This window comes from Rattus norvegicus, chromosome 4, assembly GCF_036323735.1.
Source record: "Rattus norvegicus strain BN/NHsdMcwi chromosome 4, GRCr8, whole genome shotgun sequence".
NCBI classification, from domain to species: Eukaryota; Metazoa; Chordata; class Mammalia; order Rodentia; family Muridae; genus Rattus; species Rattus norvegicus.
The window spans coordinates 26,695,424-26,715,125 of NC_086022.1; the positions used below are offsets into that span (position 1 = coordinate 26,695,424).

At 42.2% G+C, this 19,702-nt stretch overlaps 1 protein-coding gene across 18 annotated transcripts in view; it reads left to right on the forward strand.

The window, feature by feature from the left end:
* Positions 1-19,702, forward strand: part of Adam22 (ADAM metallopeptidase domain 22) — a 254,860-nt gene that overhangs the window by 24,440 nt on the left and 210,718 nt on the right. For 17 of the 18 annotated variants that reach the window (XR_010065701.1, XR_005503424.2, XR_010065699.1 and 14 more), the window contains exon 3: positions 4,263-4,339. Coding sequence is in view for 14 of the 18 variants with exons in the window: in XM_039108561.1 (XP_038964489.1) it covers positions 4,263-4,339 (77 nt within the window). In the remaining 4 variants the exon portion in view is untranslated. Of the gene's footprint in view, positions 1-4,246; positions 4,340-19,702 lie in introns of all 18 variants that reach the window. The other variant, XM_063286647.1, reaches the window with a different exon arrangement.

Here is a 19,702-nt window from a genome sequence, read left to right on the forward strand (position 1 = left end):
ATGCAAAGACAGTACACGTGCGTTTAACCTTACTGCCAGTGTGGTTTGTTGGTGTCGTGGTTGGATGAGGTTTGATTGTGTCTCTCAAAGGTTTGTGAGCTGGAAAGCACGGTAGGGCTGGTGGGAGCTAATTAGGCGACAGGCATGGTGTCATTAGGTGACAAGCATTTACGCAGGCTCCCCCTGATTGAGTTAGTTCTCATCAGAGTGTTTTGATTTTGAGACAGGGTCTCACCATGTAGCCCAGGTTGGTCTCAACTTTGCTGGGTAGACCAGGCTAACATCAAACTCAGAGATCCACCTGTTTTCGTGTCCTAGTCCCAAGGGTTGGGATTAAAGACACATGCCTGATCCACAGAAGTGGCGTTTTTATAAAGTGAGACTGTTCTATACTTTTGGCCTCCTCTGCACGTTATAGGTACTTTTCCTTCTTCTTATCACGTGCTGCAGCCTGGGGGCCTTCTTGAGGATACAGGTGTCTGGCTATTTGGACTTGTTACCCATCGGGATTGTGAGCAATGTGAACATATATATATATATATATATATATATATATATATATATATATATATATATTTTACCCATTACTCAGTGTGCTTTGTTATAGCCACATAAAATGGACGAATCCGTCCTGAAGGCGTGCATGGAGAATTTGATGCTTGTGACCTCACAGGTGTCAGCCCTACTGCTGTGGATGCCTTGATTTTACACCCAGCAATGGAGGAAAATGTCATGCAACACTGGTTCAGTGGACATTTTGGATTTGCTTTTCTAACTGTTCAAAAGCAGTACCGGGGACCCTGTATAAATTCTCTATTGTGGTTATGACACATTGCTCAAAACATAGTGTCTTAAAGAGTAAAACAATACAGTCTTGTAGTTCTGGTGTTGTCTGTACTGGGTTCCTCCAGGAGGCTTTTCTTTTCAAACCCCTTTTAAGGGTGTAGAGGTCATAGGATAACTTGATGACTTCTCCTTCCACCACGTGGGTTCCAGGAATTATACTCAGGCCTCAAGCTTGGCAGCATGTACCCTAAACCACTGAGCTGTCTTGATGGCTCAGCCTGTCGGGGGCCTCTAGGGACATTTGACATTTGCTCCTTGTTTTCTCTACTCTCTGGAGGCTGCTAGGAGAGTCTCCCCAGAAGCACTCAACTCAATCGTTGCTTTGCATGATTCCTCTTGCTGTGTAAGGCTGTGTGTTCACAGTCCTGGGGCAAGAGTGTGGACCTTGTGAAGGGCTGTTTTTCTGTTTTCTAGCCATTGTTTTACCTCATTGAGTCATCACCTCAGAAAGGTCTTCTGAGACACTCTATGATCTTCATCCATCCTGGTAGTTTAGACCACATTGCCTGATTTTATTAACTCTTAAGAGAGTACTTGTATATTCTAAACTTACTTTTTGTATCGAATTAATAATTCACTTTCCATCTCCTTGTAGTAGGCAGGTAGAGCAGAAACACGCTCAGTCTAACTCCCCCTAGTGCATGGAGCACTGGCGGACAGGTTCGTTCAGTTCATCTTTCTGAATGTAGTCTTTGAAAACACCTTACGTTAGAGTTGTATTCAGTAATAAACACTTAAGAAAATACATGAACCTTAGTTAGAATAAGATTTCCTGATATTTTCTTTGAATTTAAATTTCTCCTTGGGTCCTGACTGAGGCCTGTAAAAAAAACAGACAAAAACAACAAATAAACACAGATGTAAAAAGGAACTGCAGGAAGAAAATATATAAAAATCAGACTGAGTTACTCTGTGCAAAATGAATAGAACCAGAGGATATTATGTTAAGTGAGGTAAGCCATGCAGAGAGATAGGTACTTCTTATTGTTTCTCACACATTGGCAGCTTACCTGTTAGTCTAGAAGAAGAGGAATTGGGGAGGGGAGAAGGAGGGGGAGGAGGGAAGAAGAAGAGGAGATGGAGAGGAGGAGGAAGGGGAGAAGGGAGAGGAAGAAGAGGAGGAAGGGGAGGAAGAAGAGGTAGAAGAGGAGGAAGGGGAGAAGGGAGAGGAAGAAGAGGAGGAAGGGGAGGAGGGAGAGGAAGAAGAGGAAGGGGAGGAGGGAAAGGAAGAGGGGGAGGAAGGGGAGGAGAGAGAGGAAAAAGAGGAGGAAGGGGAGGAGGGAGAGGAAAAAGAGGAGGAAGGGGAGGAGGGAGAGGAAAAAGAGGAGGAAGGGGAGGAGGGAGAGGAAAAAGAGGAGGAAGGGGAGGAGGGAGAGGAAGAAGAAGAGGAAGAAGAGGAGGGAAAGGAAGAGGGGGAGGAAGGGGAGGAGAGAGAGGAAAAAGAGGAGGAAGGGGAGGAGGGAGAGGAAAAAGAGGAGGAAGGGGAGGAGGGAAAGGAAGAGGGGGAGGAAGGGGAGGAGGGAGAGGAAAAAGAGGAGGAAGGGGAGGAGGGAGAGGAAGAAGAAGAGGAAGGGGAGGAGGGAGAGGAAAAAGAGGAGGAAGGGGAGGAGGGAGAGGAAAAAGAGGAGGAAGGGGAGGAGGGAAAGGAGTAATAGTAATTATTGGAGGCTAGGTTAAGGAGTGAAAAGGAGATAGCAGGAGGTTGGAGAGCAGTTACAAAACACATGATGGCGTCACGAGTTCTATTGTACTGTAGCGTGATGAGAGTTCACAGTAAGCTCATATATTTTACGAAAAATTGTAAGAGAAGAATATAAGAAGAAAAATTATAAAAATTACCAGAGGTTCCAAATATTAAGAAATGGTGAGGAAATAGAAATGATAATAACCCTGATATAATTTTATAAAAATCTTTTGAAATGTTACACTATACCTCATACAGATACACAGTTCTCACATGCTAATTAACAAGGAAAAGGGACTAGAATTGACGAAAACAGTGAACACATTACTAAAAACAATGGTAGCATCCCCAGACTCTGAGCTATTGAACTGATGTAGCCTCTTCACTACAGATTTACGGCATTAATATTTACAATTCAGAGGAGACTGAGCTAAAAGCCGTTATAGTCACAGAAGGGCCTGAAAAGAGTAGAAGAGGGAAAGGTTCACTTTAATTGAGACATCAGTTCTGGTAAGTAAGGCTTTCCTGACGCTGTTCCTAAAACTTGATGTGGATGGTTTACGAAACCCAAGGAGCTATTAGGCGGAAAGTAAACTGTCTACTGACCTGGTACGTAGAGTGAGTAGGCCCAATGGGAAGACTGCATCTAGTAAGCAGGTAATTTGTAGTTGTATCATTGTTGTCTTGTGCAGCCAGGTAATTAATAAGACAGCCTGTTAGTGAGCTACTGTGGAAATACTGAGTGAAGTCCTGGTGCTGGTCAGCACCTAGTCCTGCTGTCATCCTGCTCTGTGGTGAGAAGAGACATGGATGACCATGGGAGAGGAGTGTCGAGGACTGAATTGGGCTGCCTGAAAACTCGGGTTCATTGTTTCTCTCCGGGATAGCAATTATACATGTTTATTTTAGAAAATTAGGCACATATGAAAAAACAAACCCAAGAGCTCAGGAACATATAAACAACAATTACCATAAAAGTATCTGGTAGCCCATAGTCTACTGCTTAGAGCTAGCTACTGTGGTACTGGGAGTGAAAGGAAAAGGCTGTTTTGTTTCCTGCAGTTTATACCCATGATTATTCAATGTGCAAATACTAACCCGATCAATAGGTATTTTTAGAGCTTCTGCTGATTATCAGAATTCGTAGGCAGTGATTATTTTTGTTGTAGAAACATTTGGGGGGGATGATGTTCTCAGTGCGTACAAAGTCTTAAAGTTTGCCTCTTAGAAAGAGGTGGCGGCTTCTTTGAAATTAAATACTTAGAACTGGTATGCTATTTTAAAAGGATACTTTAGAGGTTTGTGGAATTTTTTTTTTAATTTTAGTTTAAATGTCTTCCTTGTGAGTAGATAATATTTACTGTACCGTTTTAGTCTTGAATGAAGCACACTTTCCCCTTTGAGGTAGAAAGCTTCATTTTAAAAGACCTGCTCATGGACTAGAGGGTAAAGTTTAATGTTTAATGCAGTAAAGTTGGCTTATGCAGTGTTGCATGGTGTGAGAGAGAGCAGGAAAGCAGAGCCCTGAGTGTGGTAATTAACTTCTCACTGGTGAAATGCTTGGCTTCCAAGAGGGCCCGGAGCCTTGCTGTAATAGGCTGTGCTTTATCTTCCTTGTTGAACTGTTGTCTCATTTATGATGCTAAGAGCCTTCCAGAAGCATCCCAAGAAATGCTCACATCTGGTCACCACAGCTGACTGATGACTACACTTTACCTTTCTGATGTTGCAGCCTACTCACGTGGACAAGGCAAGCTTCCGGGTGGACGCCTTTGGAACCTCCTTCATTCTCGATGTCCTGCTGAACCAGTAAGTGCCTGCTGCTGGGCTGGCCTCGCTCGAATTATGCTGTCTCGTGGCTTGGAGGTGTCAGTGCCGCTCGCAGAATAAGTGCGCACTAGAAATCTGACAACTTGGCCGGGTCTCTTTCACAAACATACAGTAGAAGGCAAGGGGTTCTTCCAGCCTCCGTATCATAAGAATGCGTATGATCTGAGCTTCTGATGGATGATAGATCATGAAAATATACCTAAGGCAGTAAAAGTCCCCTTCTCATTGTATGCTTGTGTGTGTACATGTTCATCTATACGTGGGCTCCTCTGTGTACAGGTGACTGTGGAGGTCAAAGGATAACTAGGGGAAGTTGGTTCTCAGCCTGTGGGTCCCAGCGATTGAAACCAGATCCGCAGGCTTGGAGGCGACCTGCTGGACTGCTGGACCATCTTAGCGGTTTTACTCTTGTTGTTTCTGAGGGAGAGGGTGGGGAAGAGAGGAAGAGATTCCTTTCATTCGTGTACATTTTGCCCAACTTGCTTAGGTTCTCTGAAGAATTCTATGTGCAAAACCCTTCGTGTTCTGAGGGAGAAACACGTATGACCACATTTATTAGAACATAAACAAGAAGCTTACGAGACTGAGAGAAAAACAGATTTTAAAAAAGATATTCGAGTGAAAATACTAGGCGTTTTCCTTTTTGGCCTTGGTGTCTATACTAAATGTAGGTGGTAGGTAGGTAGCTATTTCCTTTTTAAATTTTTCTTTATTCTTGAACTCATACATATGTACAATGAAATAAGGTCCTAATCCTAGCCCTAACCACTCAGTTTCCCCACATCTGATCTCTTTCCGTTCCTCATATCACCTCAGCACATGCTTTTCCTAATGTCTTCCCCCCCCCCTTAAATTACAAACTGGGTCTAGTTAGTACTGTTTGCATATACATGAGCACAAGCATCCTACCAGTGGTCACCTCTCAACAATGATTGCCCAACTCCTGGTGACCATTAACTGCCACTAACTACCAAGCAGTCACCTACAGGACCTCTGCTGGCATTTCGGCTGGTGTGATCTTAGGCAGGACGTACGCAGGTGACTCCAGCTGCTGTGGGTCACGGATACCATGCATGTCTGTAACTTAGTCACCTGCTGAGAAGAGACACCATGGCCAAGGTAACTCTTATAAGAGAAAGCATTGAACTGGCGGCTCTCTTACAGCTTTAAAGGTTCTCCCATTACCATCATGGCGAGGAGCATGGCAGCACACAGGTACACTTGGTACTGGAGAAGTAGCTGAGTGCTCTACATTCTGGTCTGCAGGCAGTAGGCGGAGAGAAATGCTGGGTATGGTGTGAGCTTTCTGAAACCTTTAAGCCCTCCTCCAGTGACACACTTCCTCCAACAAGCCTACACCTCATCATTCTTCTACTCTTTCTCACAGTGCCATTTCCTGGTGACTGAGCATTCTAATATGTGAGCCTCTGGGGGCCTTTCTTAGTCAAACCACCACAGTGTAGAAGACAGCATTTGTCAGCACTCTTCCCTATGCTCCAGCTCTTCTATGCTTCTAGTTTCTTCTACCTAATTTTCAAGATGTCCCTTGAGTCTCAGTCTGTCTCTCTCTGTCTCTCTCTGTCTGTCTGTCTGTCTCTCTCTCTCTCTCTCTCTCTCTCTCTCTCTCTGTGTGTGTGTGTGTGTGTCTGCTTGTCTTCTCTGCGTGTGTTTGTCTATTTGTCTCTCTGTGTCTCTGTCTCTGTCTGTCTCTCCTCTCTCTCTCTCTCTCTCTTTCTCTCTGTGTCTGCTTGTCTTCTGTGTGTTTCTCTGTCTCTGTCTCTGTCTCTCTCTCTCTGTGTCTGCTTGTCTTCTCTGTGTGTTAGTCTGTTTGTCTCTCTGTCTCTGTGTGTCTCTCTGTGTGTCTGTCTGTCTCTCTGTTTGTGTCTATTTGTCTCTCTGTGTCTCTGTCTCTCCTCTCTCTCTCTCTCTGTGTCTGCTTGTCTTCTGTGTGTGCTTCTCTCTCTCTCTCTCTCTCTCTCTCTCTCTCTCTCTGTCTCTGTCTGTGTGTGTGTGTCTGCTTGTCTTCTCTGTGTGTTTGTCTGTTTGTCTCTGTCTCTGTCTCTCTCTGTGTGTGTCTGCTTGTCTTCTGTGTGTGTTTCTCTCTCTCTGTGTATCTACTTGTCTTCTCTCTCTCTCTCTCTCTCTCTGTGTGTCTGCTTGTCTTCTGTGTGTATTTCTGTCTTTCTCGCTCTCTTTCTCTCTCTCTGTCTGCTTGTCTTCTGTGTGTGTTTCTCTCTCTCTGTGTATCTACTTGTCTTCTCTTTCTCTCTCTGTGTCTGCTTGTCTTCTGTTTGTGTATTTCTGTCTTTCTCTCTTTCTCTTTCTCTGTCTGCTTGTCTTCTGTGTGTGTGTTTGTCTGTCTCTCTGTCTCTGTGTCTGCTTGTCTTCTGTGTGTGTGTGTGTGTGTGTGTGTGTGTGTTTGTTTGTTTCTCTCTCTCTCTCTCTTTCTCTCTGTAGGGGGTGGGGAGTGATAACATAGATACCATGTTTGGTTTGAGCATTGAGTCCCATATTTTAGGTACTTTGACCAGCTGTGCATCTTTTCATTGACCACTGAAAAAGAAGTTTCTGTGAGCCAAGTTAAGAGCAGCCAGGGTCTGTAGGACCCGTATAAACATACAAGCACAAATATTTAGAAAGCACTTTAACAGCATGTCCATTTAAGAAAATAACAGTGGAAGGTTCTAGTCAGAGCCAGTTGCCTCCTGGCCATGGGCTTTTGACTGTACCAGAAAAGAAGTTTTACTTCGTGGAGCAGGACTGAAATCTGGTCAGAACGTGATGACTTACCCATACCAGCCGAGCCTTTGTTGCACTGTGAGCCGCATCTTGCACGACAGGTTGGGGCCGCAGTGTGCAGAGCATGGGTAACACCATGACATGTTTTTCCCTCAGCCTGTGCAGCACACCTTACAGCATTCTGAGAGATCGACATTGGGGAGGGAATTCCTTGTTTATATGTTGATTAGTTTCTTTGTCTGACTGTCATAGTGTGTATGCATGTGCACGTGTGCATGCTGCACACATGTGTGCATGTATGTGTATGCATGCGCATGGTGCGTGTGCGTGTGCGTGCGTGTGTGTGTGTGTGTGTGTGCGTGTGTGTTGTGTTATTTTCATCAGTAGTGTCTTAACATCCAGTAAATCCTCATACATAATGGGGACAAGAGCACAATTAAATTATAGTACAGGCCATGACAATAGTCTTTTTCTTCAGACTTCTGGGATCTCCCTGGCCAAATAAGGTTTAAGGAGACATCCCATGACTTACGCTGTAACTTATACTTAATAATCCATGAAGTCTGCGAGTGAGCCAACTGCCTACTGGATGCACGGTATTCCATTTTAACTCCTTTCCCTAAAGTTATGTTTTGGAACTAGCTTACTGATGAGTAGGCTTCCGTGGGCTTTTTTATACATCCTTAGTTCTGTGTAACCCACTCCACATGTTCTTCCTGTCTGCTGCCCTCATCCCATTTAATTCATTAACTCGCAGGATTACCCACCCACACACCATTTTAAATTTCACTTGTGTTCTTCTGTTCCTCCAATTACTATCCTTTACCTGGGTTGTGAGATAGGGGGCCTTTATGTGGCTTAACCCCTCAGGTGAGCCCTCCCTTTGCTCCTGGTTTCCTATTCCCACTCCGCCTCATTCTTCCCTGAGTATCCAACTCCCCTATTTTACCTAAAACTCGTCTCCTGCTTCCCATCTTGCAAGCACCTGCCCAAACGCCTCTGCCTAGCTTCCTGGCTTCCACTTGTGCAACCCCATAGGAAGAACAATAATATCAACCAACTAGACCCCCCAGAGCTCCCAGGGACTAAATCACCAACCAAAGAGTACACATGGAGGGACCCATGGCCCCAGCTGCATATGCAGCAGATGATGGCCTTATCTGGCATCAGTGGGAGGGAAGCCCTTTGGTCCTGTGGAAGCTTGATTCCCCCTGCACAGAGGAATGCTAGGGCAGTGAGGGAGGAGGGAGATTGGGTGGGGGAGCACCCTCATAGAAGCAGAGTGGAGGGGCGATGAGATAGGAAGTTTGCGGAGGGGAAACCGGGAAAGGGAGATAACATTTGAAATGTAAATAAATAAAATAACCAATAGAATTAAATATAATTAATAACCAATATAATTAAATAAATATAAATATAAATGTGAACACACACACACACACACACACAAGAGAAGATTTGAAGGCACAATCTGCATATGAGAGAAAAGAGTGTTTATCTTTCAAGACTGGAGGAGTTACCTTACTGAGTATACTTTTTTCTCTAGTTCCATTTACTTATGCAAGTCTTATGATTTAATTTTTATTTACAACTTAGCAACATTTTATTGTGTATAGGTGCTGTGCTTTTCTGATCCATCCGTCTCTTGGTACATGTCTGGGTCGATTTCATTTTCTAGTGATTGTGAATCAAATGACAGCGGACATCGCGTGCTAGTGTCTTTGTAGTGGGATATAAAGTGTGTTAGTGGCTGTTTCTCTACTGCACAACAACCAGTTCTTTCCACCTCGTTTTTAAGTAGATTTTTTTTTTAAATATTATGATTTCGGTTTGTCTCACTGGTGAGGCTCTATTGGCTTAGGAAGAAGGAAAGTTGAAATTGAATATGCTTTTTAATAGCTTTGGCTCTTCTCTCATGAAGGAATTCAAGGACCCTGGAACAAAAAAAATTTTTTTTTCTTTTATTACAAGAAAATGTGTGGCTACATATCAGTTGCCTAATAGATCTGATTATATTTATTTTTAGATTGAAATTGGAGAAAAAGAAAAGAATCATTGCATAACATTCCTTCAAAACAGTAAGCCAGATAATCAATAATCAGATTATACAAGAGTTCATTCACCCTTTGGGGTTGTAGCTTTGCAGAAGGCATTTAAAAAAATTCAGAATGGCTAAAAGCAAGAAGCACGGCCAGTTCCTGCTGTGTCAGAGTTATGAAGGTTAGGAGGTGGCTTCCTTCATGGGTCATAGCTATGAAATTTCAGTCTTGAGGGCAGATACATTAATAACACCAAACATATGGTCTGCTCTGCTATGATTGGTCCTGAGGCTAAATTGGACCTTCCAAAGTCGGCAAAGGGTACTGCATTTTACTCTCAAACATTCCTTAGAAAGAAGACATCCAACCATATTGTCTGAGCAATCCAGGCCAAGTCTTTCCCTGGGTATTACTCTGCTTTTCAACGAGTGAAGAATTAAACAGAATAGTGGGAAGTTTTCTTTTCAACTCTCCGAGTGTTTTATGACAGCTTACCTGTCAAAATGACCCCTCTATCGACAGACCACAGAGAAGCAAATGCCAGAAGCAGAACTGCAATGTGGAATGTTACAAGATCATTAGAACTCATTTTCTGAAGTCCTTGCTTTTGGAAGGGCTTCTCTTGTGCAGCTCTCAGACCTGGGGTGACCCAACTCTGTGATGTAGAGTGGATTTCCTTTAGTATGGCTTATTTCTCTCTTCTTATTCCAATAACATATGATGATATACACGCTAATAAAGAGAAGATACAGCTATTACTTGTTGATATTTTTCACATTATCTTCTCTCTTTGACTAATAAGAAAATCTGGAGGTTATAGAATGTTCCTGAGCCTTTTATTTAAATTTATAAATAAAAATAAAGAAGCATTTAATAAAATCAAGATCATGGTTTTCCAGGAAAATATCACAGAAATACTGTTTTTATGTTTGACATGATTGCTGCATATGTTTTTCTGCTCTGCATGTATGAAATGAATTGAAAGTGTTTTTGGTAGATTCAGTCAGTACTTTAAAGGTGCAACAGTGAGACCTGCATTGCAATTAAATGGTCTTGCAGAATTGAATAGGTGCTCTTTTCAATTTTTACAGTGATTAGAGGGCATATTGCACACTGTATCATCAGCAGTCTCTGCTGTCTATCAACAAGATGCCAAATGATTTAATCCTGCGAATTATTTAGCAGTGGTAGTAGGACAGATAGACAACAGGTTTAGGACAGATGGACAATACAATCAATTGAATTTCTTAGATATAGTATCTACAATACAACTTAACTGTATGATATTGCTGCTAAGGTGTTATATGGACTGTGTCCTACGTTGGTACACACCTGTGTTCCCATTTGTTTGGAAACTAGGGAGGAAGTGTTACTTGAGTTGGTGAGTTCAATGCCAACATTGGCGAATTTGTCTCAAAAACAAAGAGAGCTTATTGCCAAAGCCAGAACCACACCAAACTGCTTTCCAAAACGAAACAAAATATATTGGGTGAATAAAATATTTTTCTAAATAAAATCTAAGTTGCAATAACTCTATTTGCTTTTTAGTTACTGTTGGGTTGTAGAGTGAGGTACAGAGTGTGTGCTTAGTACGGGTGATGATATTTCATAAGGGCAGTTGCTTGGCGTCTCCGAAGTGTTTTTCTTATCAGGTTGTCGATCACTCTGTTACCTCAGACCATGGATATATGTGTTATCTCACATATCGGCATATCTTTCCAGTCAACAAAAGGTAGTATGACAGATGTATAACCTATTCCCAGGACCTTTTGGCCATTTTCAGAAAGGAAGACTATGATAATCATTTCAATAATTCTCGTTCAAGTTTTTTTAAAAATCACCTCTATAACTGTTCCCAAACTACATTTGTTCTCCCTCTCCTTTAAAACTTTGAAGGTGGAATGGACTTGGGGATTTTAATTTAGATAATATTTATATCTAACTATAGGGCTTATCCCTTGCAAGCCTTATATTGTCCCAACTAACATAGTAGGAGCCCACTAGGGTTCTGTTTCTTTCAACATGGCCCCAGTCATGGATAAGTACTTCCTGTTTGGGCTCAGCAAGAGAGATTTTGCTTTCTGGGACAACTGGGTTGACATTTCACTTCTAGATTTTTATAGGGACTAGTTTATAAATGAGGCTTTATCTTCCTCTTGTTATTTCAATTGTACATCACCATCATTTTATTACATAGAAGAGTCAGTCAAAAGCCAGTACCATTTCCTTATGTTGATGGAACGTTGAGCCATTGAATCATACCACAAGCATTTGAGCCTTCGGAAAGCTCGGCTTGCACGTATCACTCAGTCACGTGACTCTAAGATCCCCCATACAACTCCACTCAGAACGCCATTGCAGCCAACTATAGCAGAGATCAAGTGATGATTATTGGGGCTTTAAAGAAATATTACAGTTCCAAAGAATTAAGTTCTTACTGTTCTCCAAGAGAGTCTATTCCCTCAATGGTCTTGAAACCCACTAGCAAACATTTTGATGTATTTTCCTCCACACCTATAAAATTTGACCAGAGATCTGCAATTCAATTCATTTTATATCAGTGAAGCTATTCTCATGTTCAAGTCATTCTTGGCCATGGAAATAGGAAATGTCTAGTGAAAAGTGTCAAAATCTATGGTCATGGATTTTGGAGAAAAGGGGTTTTGCCTGATAAAACATTTCTGATAAAGCTTTGTAAAAAACTGATCAGTCCCTCTCCCCCCATGGATTTTGAGTTGTGTAAGATTTAGCTAGGACATTTTATTTTTAAAATCAGAGGAAATACTTGTATAAAGTTCAGGGATGTGCAGTGGGCTGGGAGGCAATGTGTTAGTAGTACTGTTTTGCCTCATGATGCTTTGTTTGAGTGCTTTTTACTTTATTTGTCTTTTGCTTGGCATAAATTCTCATTTTGTGTCTTTAATTGGTGTGTGAGTGTGTGTGTGTGTGTGTGTGTGTGAGAGAGAGAGAGAGAGAGAGAGGGTGGGGGAGGGAGAGGGAGGGAGGCAGACAGACAGACAGACAAAGGGGGAACATGGAATAGCTGAGTGGGAAGGAGAGGAGGATCTGGGAGGAGATGAGGGAGGGGAAACTATGATCAGAATATATGTATGAAAATAATTTTTTATTTAAAAGAAAAAGACTACCTAACGCTTAGGGTATTTCTCCATTAGATTTGGAAGCCCAGAGATGTGACTGCATTGTAAGGACTGGCTAACTTGGAAAGCTTGAGAAGTAAAAAGAGAATCAGGCCTTAAGACGGTTCTTAGAGATTTTGCTTGTTTGCAGAAGGGATATTCAACAAAGCCTTCAGGAACGTTCTGAAACCTTATTAGTGCTTATTAACTCTACAAATGCCCTGAAAATTCCTAAGTAACAGAAATACTTCTGAATCCTTTCTGTAAAATTCTGTGCAAAGTGTTGCAGTGCAGGACTGTGTTTAAATAAATAACCAGAGACTGTGAATCTCAGGGGATATCATGGGACTGTGTCTACAGCAGTAGCTTAGCGTGCATTAGTCTTTATGTCACGGGAATATCATTCCAGAAGAAGCATCGGAATGATTGATTATAGGTGGGTGTCCTCTGTTATGCTGGGGTGTAAGTAGCATGTTTACATTGCTACCATTCTAAAATTAAACAAATTTCTCAACTCCCAAACACATCTGGCCGCAAGGATTGTCAAAGGGATTGTGGGCGTGTGATAGAAAGTTGCTGGCGGAAGATATTTTGAAAGCATTTATATTTTAAAATACTGTGAAATGGCACATGTGTGGAATCAGGACTTGACAGAGGATGCTAATGTGTTTGCAAGTTTCGAAATTAGAAGACTGAAAAAGACTTTGGAAACAAGTTGTTTATTTTATTTGTACTTGACACATAGTCTCGATGTGTAGCCCAAGTTGGTGGGAGCTCATTGTGTAGCTGAGGCTGGTATCAAAACTCTTGAACCTTCTGCTTGAATCTCTTGAGTGTTAGGATTGTGGGTGTATGCTGTCATGACCATTAAGATTTATTATTGTTAAGGTACAGAGGGCAGCATTAGTATTATATATAGGAAAGGGAAAGTTGAAAGATGATATTTTGAAATACTATATATTTGCTTTACATACTGGCGTAACACGTGTGTGTGTGTGTGTGTGTGTGTGTGTGTAACTATTGTAACTCTTAGGGAGTTGCTCAAGCTGGTCAGTATGTGAAAAAGATATTGGAACTTTATTTTGACTTCGAAGTCTGCTTCTATTTGTTAAAGGATGTTGGTGGATCTGGGATTTAAACCACTCTCCTGTCTCAACCTAAAAATGCCCTGATCACTTTTTGTAAATATGTAATTACAATTCACAAGTATCTTTTGAAATGTTTTAGATACTTAAGAACTTTTAATGGGATATTGTAATGCTTGACTAGTTACCAGAATTCATTTAGATATCATTAGATTTCATTAGATGTCAGTAATATGGCAATAAAGATTTCCGTTATTTTAGGATCATCTTAGAGTAGTCTCATAATTTAGGTCTCAACTGAATACTATTGGATAAATTATTTACTAGAGAGTATATGCCATGAAATGTTAGTACTCAAACTGCCATTGATTTTGGGCAGTCATCTGAGAGGTAGAGTACTTGCCTTCCTTGTGTGAGGACATGGCTTCGGTTCCTAACTCCATAAAAAAAAAAAAAGGGACAGCTTAGCAATTTAACAGTTATTAAATACTGGAAATATTAAAGATCTATGTTTTCAAACATGGAGTGTTTCTGAAGGTTCAGTGTTCCTCAGTTTCTTTCATGTTTCTTTCTATCCTGTTTGCTCCCCCTGAGATTAAGCAGATGCCCTTCTAGTGGAGCCATACCGCCCCCTCATTGTTTTGATCTCTGTTTTCTCTGTGAAGTGTTGACAGAAAGCAACAGCACAGAGAGATTAAAAACTACGCGTCAATTAGAGAGCCAAGTGCAGCCCGGTTCTCAACCAATGAGTGTTGTAAGCTGCAGCCTTGTCAGTGCAGCCAGAATCACGTCTAAAGAAGAGTGTCTTTTGACTCATTGCTAAAATTACTCCTTGCTTTTTCTCATATCTGGAGGAAATTTGGAGTAGATGTCTATCAGAATTCTACACTGTTCTGAAATATATGTGAAGACTAATGGTTTTAATGGCTTTACTCTGTACCTATCATTTTGCTTTTTACCTGCCAAGAAAATATCCTACACATGCATTATGGATGATTGAAAATTTAAAACCTGGGCTTTTGCGGGGTGAATTTCATGATTCTCCCAAGCGGATCTCAGCTTAGTTGACAAACTCATTAATACACAGAAGCTTTGAATGAGACGACCATGATTTGTCCTCGTCGTCTACGGTTTATAGACGTTCACACTTCTTTCTTCACGATAAATACAGTTTTAATTACTTGTGGAATGTTGGGGAATAAAGCAGTGGCGAGGGAGAAGAGAAGAGACCTGGGCTCCATTTTCACTATGGCAGGAAGGATGGCAGCCATTTCTTCTGTTTGCCACCCATTAGCCTCCTGGTCCGGGCGTTAAGATTGTATTGTTGTGTCTTGCAAATCCTTCTATCTTGTGAGAATTAGGAGAACTGTTAGATTCCATGTGATATCCTCAAGAGAAATCAAAAGGCACTTAATTCTTGGATACCTGCCTGTCTTTCGGTTAAAAAGAATAAAGACACATACAGAGAAAGAAATAGAAGCCATTGGCTGACATTGGCCAAGAACATTGAAAGCAGCAGAAATCCAAAAAAGTAATATTCAGAAATAAGGAATCTCTTTTTGCCTAGAAACATTACATACTATTGTCTCTCAGAGAGAGGATCCAGCTTCTGGTTTTACATGTCTGTGTACCATACTTCAAATGGGAGGATGAGGTTTTCAACTGATGCATGATACTCTGTCAGCTAAAGGCTTTGTTTTTAAGACCAAGTTTCTAGTATTGTAGATAGCTGTGTGGGGCACTCCTCCCCACCTGCATGCAGTGGTGGCCTACTGTCTCTAATATACTTATTTATCAGTGGATCACCCCTAAGCAGTCTCCCCTTGGCTGAAATGTTAGCAAGTGGAAATATTCGGGGCTGGGCACATTGGATGTGTCTCTTATGAAAAAGCCAAAAGCATGACAGTGCTGTGCTGTGACTCAAAGGACCTCGATGTGGGCAGCAGTTCTGTTAGGAGTTATGTAATGCTCACAGTGTTGCATAATCTCTGGAAGTCAGTCTTCTTGACTTTAAAATGGCAAATGCTCTGCCTGAACTGACAGAGAGCTTATCAAAAGACAGCGTATGTATCAGTGCTGCCAGGTAGTCACGCATTGGCAACTGGCAGCACTTAAACTCAAGTATGCAAGGGAAGCGAGGACTTACTGAGTCTTGTGAGTCAGGTCCCACGTGGTTCTGGTTGTTCTGGTTTGCAGCCTAGTGTTGTGTTTCCAGTCTAGCTCTCTCTCATTTCTGCTGTGTTCTGTCTTTTTTTCTAACTCACTGTGTATGTGTGCCTTCAAGTTCATCCCAGGAGGTTGGGGAGGGGGTGCATACATCTGCCTTGCTATCTCAGTGAGTCTTATTGGCTTCATCCTACTCCAGAAAGAGTCATAGGCTCATCGCTAAGCCAGATACTATAACCTGGCAGTACAATGTGGCTGTTGTAGGCCAGCCTGAATTTAGTGTGGAATCTGCCTTTCCCAACCCACAGATAATGACTTGGGCAGGAATGACTTCCTAAAGGACATTCAGGGCATACATTGCAGCATCAAAGAATGACTAGTGAACAAGATATTTATATTTTATTTTTCTCTATGAAGGACATGTGCATGTGATTTAAAAAGATAGTAAAGAAATAGCTGGCCAACGTGCATAACAGATGAAGAAAAGATTACATTTTCTTTAAAAAAAAAAGAAACAAAACCAATTTAACCACTTTATTTTCCATTTTGAAGATCTTTGCCATACATTTATGTTGCAGAAAAAAACCGTAGCAACTTGTTTTTCAGACTGCATCAGGAAGGAAGGGAAGGTCTTACAGCCCGATGTTGATCATGTGTCTAGAATTCTGGAATCCAGAGGCACTAAGGACCAATTATCCGGCACTTTTGTAACGTTTTGTTGTGGTGATGTACACTGTGAGATGCTTCATCTTGAGTACAGCGTAGTTACTCCTGGGTTTTCACCATCTCAGTCATCCATCTCTAGAGCTTCTTTCAATTTGTAGAACTGAACTTAGAAAAGAAAGAGAGGGGGCTGGAGAGATGGCTCAGTGGTTAAGGGCGCTGGCTGCTCTTCCAGAGGTCATGAGTTCAATTCCCAGCAACCCCATGGTGGCTCACAATCACCTGTGATGGGATCTGATGTCCTCTTCTGGTGTGTTTGAAGACAGCTACAGTGTACTTATATAAATAAAATAAATCTTTAAAAAAAAGCCTGTTATGTGACTAGACAGATTGTAACAGTGAGGGGCATCAAACTCCACTCATTTAGTTGATGCTCTGTGTGTGTGTGTGTGTGTGTGTGTGTGTGTGTGTGTGTGTGTGTGTGTGAGAGAGAGAGAGAGAGAGAGAGAGAGAGAGAGAGAGAGAGAGAGAGACAGACAGACAGACAGACAGACAGACTTGGGATTGAACCTGGGGCCTTGAGTATGCCTTTATCTCTGATCTACATCCCAAGATGGCCCCAACTTTACTGTAATCCAAGCATAAACCTTGGGCCTGGGATCCTCTTCTCTTAGCCTCCTTCGTGGGGGATTACAGGCCTGTTCCCCCAGGGCTGGCTAGATGACTATTTTATGAGATCATTTTTCACTTGTTCCTTGATCTTTACCCAACACTTTATTCACTGTGAAGGAGGTCGGGCTCTGAACAAAGTAACAGCATCCGAAAAACTCCATCCTAGATGAACCGAGGGAATGCAAATCTGTGAAGTGTTGGTGCCTTTAGTTAGAATTAGCAGTTCTTTGTCAGGACTTTATTGCCAAAACAGTAGCTCCACAAATTGTGAAAATAATTCTGATTTTCTGTGACCAAGTCTGCTCAGAATGAAAAGTTGAACAGAGAAAAATCATGAAAAATCTAATAACGTTTTATTTGGAAGGGCAGACACCTACACAAAGCATGTTGTGGCTGCCCCTGAGGAGAACAGGGAGTCTTAGGAGATTTAGAATAAACAATCTTTAAAAAAGACTTTAATAGGCAGAAAGTTAAACAGCTCTAATCCCAGGAAGAAGGGAACAGTTTACAGTTGCTTCCCGTGTTGCAGAAACATTTTATTCATTACCTCATTTCAACCTTATGATAATACTATTTTACTAAAGGAGAAAGTGAATCATAAGAGTTTAGGGCTCTATGAGTGCTTAGGAACAGAAGTGGGGTGATAACTAGGAGTTGGTTAGACTGGCGGCTTTGGCCACAACTCAAACATTCCGAGGAGTTTCTATGGAAAAAGGTTTGATTTTCTTCCTTTAAACTTGACATTTACGACTAATCGCTTTTTGAGGGCTGGGAGCACTTTCTGCTCTTGCAAAATTCAGTCCTCAGCGCCCACACAGTGGCTCATAACGGGCTGTAATTCCATTGACCTCTGGGCAATACATGCGTGTGGTGTATTTTCATACACGCAGGCAGAACACTCATGCACGCAGAATAAAAGTAAATAGAAACAACCCTACACTTTTTGAGTTTTTCCAAGATGGCAGAGTTACCTGTGAGAATTAAATAAGATATTGAGAATATCTGGCTTTCAAATTCAGAAATGAAGTCAGAGTATAGTCTCCCCTTGGAGAGAGGCTGCTCTTTTAAAAGTGCTGTGAGCAAAAAGACAACTATTTCCAGAAACTTAAACACCAACAACTTGTCACTCTTGAAGGGCATTCTCTGAGCTATTTTAAATGTTCCTAAAACAAGTTTCTAAGATTGGTGAAGTTTTAGGCAAATTCTTTATTTTGTGTATCTCTTGATATGAATGGAGAGGGGCCTGTGAGGCCAGGACATTGCCTTTCCTGAGCCTCTAGTACATGCTCTGCGGTGGCTAGGTTTCTAGGGACTGCGTGGACTCGAGACAGGAAGATACAAGGCTTGGGGATACAGAAGATACTCATTAGGGGAAATGAGGGAGATGTATACTTAAATTTTTTTCTTCTTATTTGTTTTACATCCCAATGGCAGTTTCCTCTCCCTCCCTCTCTTCCCCGTCCTACTCTTCCACTCCCACCATCTACTTCTCTTCTGTTTTTCTTCAGAGAAGGGCAGGCCTCCCATGGATGTCAACCAGCTCCGGCATTTCAAGATACAAGACTAGATACCCCTTCTCCTATTAAAGCTGGAGAAAGCAACTCAGTTGAGGGAAAGGGTCCCAAAGGCAGAGAGCAGAGTCAAAGATGCCCTACCCCCACTGTTACGAGTCTCACATGAGCATCCAGCTACACAGCTGTAACATATATGTAGAGGGCCCAGGCCAGTCCCATGTAGGCTCCCCGGTGGGAGGTTCTGTCGTGAGCACGGATGAGCCCAGGTTGATTCATGTTGTGGGTTTTCTTGTGGTGACCTTGACTCCTCTGTCTCCTACAATCCTTCCTTCCCATCTTCCACAGAATTCCTTAATGCTTGTCTGTGGGTCTCTGCATCTGTTTCCATCAGTTTCTGGGTGAAACCTCTCTGATGACAACTGGCCTAGACACCAGTCTGTGAGTTTAGGAATCATTTCATTGACTTCTCTTCCTCCCCTCCCCTCCCCTGTCCTCCCCTCCCCTTCCCTCCCCTCCCCTCCCCTCTCCCCTCCTGTCCTCTCCCCTCCTCTCCTCTCCTCTCCTTCTTCCTTTCTTTTTCCTTTCTTCCTTTCTTTCTTTCTTTGTTTTTCTCCTCCTCCTCCTCTTCTTCTTCCTCCTCCTCTTCCTCCCCCTCCTCCTCCTCCTCCTCCTTCTTTTTACCAGCCATGTTTGTTTCTATCCTAGGTCTCTGGGGGTATCCATCTTCTGGTTTCTGGCCCTCCAGGTAGTGTCAGGGCTTGGCTCCCTCGCATGGCATGGGTCTCAAGCTGGACCAGTCATCGGATGTCTACTCCTACAAAAGGAAGATCTATCTTAAGACTAGAAAGTCTCTGAGGATCTTCTTACAGTCTAGGATGTCGTTTCTGGAAGTTTTTGTATTACCTTCACTGAGAGGCCTCACCACGAGGCCCCTTCCTCTACCAGAGACCGGATGATTTTATTGTGACATTTTGTGTCTGCTAGTCCATTAGCTTAGATGCTCTGAGAACTCCTGAGATTGAGAAACTTGTTTAATCCAAGATGTCTTGAAGTTTCCTGGTTATGAATTATTGTTATATTTGATTGGTGGCATCTGTTAGCATCTCACAAACACAGGGGAACCAGGCATCTGTTAGCATCCATCAGACATAGGGGAACCAGTCCCAAGTTGTGACTAGAGTCAGATAATGGCTTTGAAACCTGTAAAGAGCATTAAATCGTGAAATAAGGGAGATCTACAAAGTTCTGTTTGTTGTTTTATGACACAGGTTCTTGCTATGTGTTCTAGGCTGGCCTCACACTTGAGTCCTCCTGTCTCTTCCTCCTG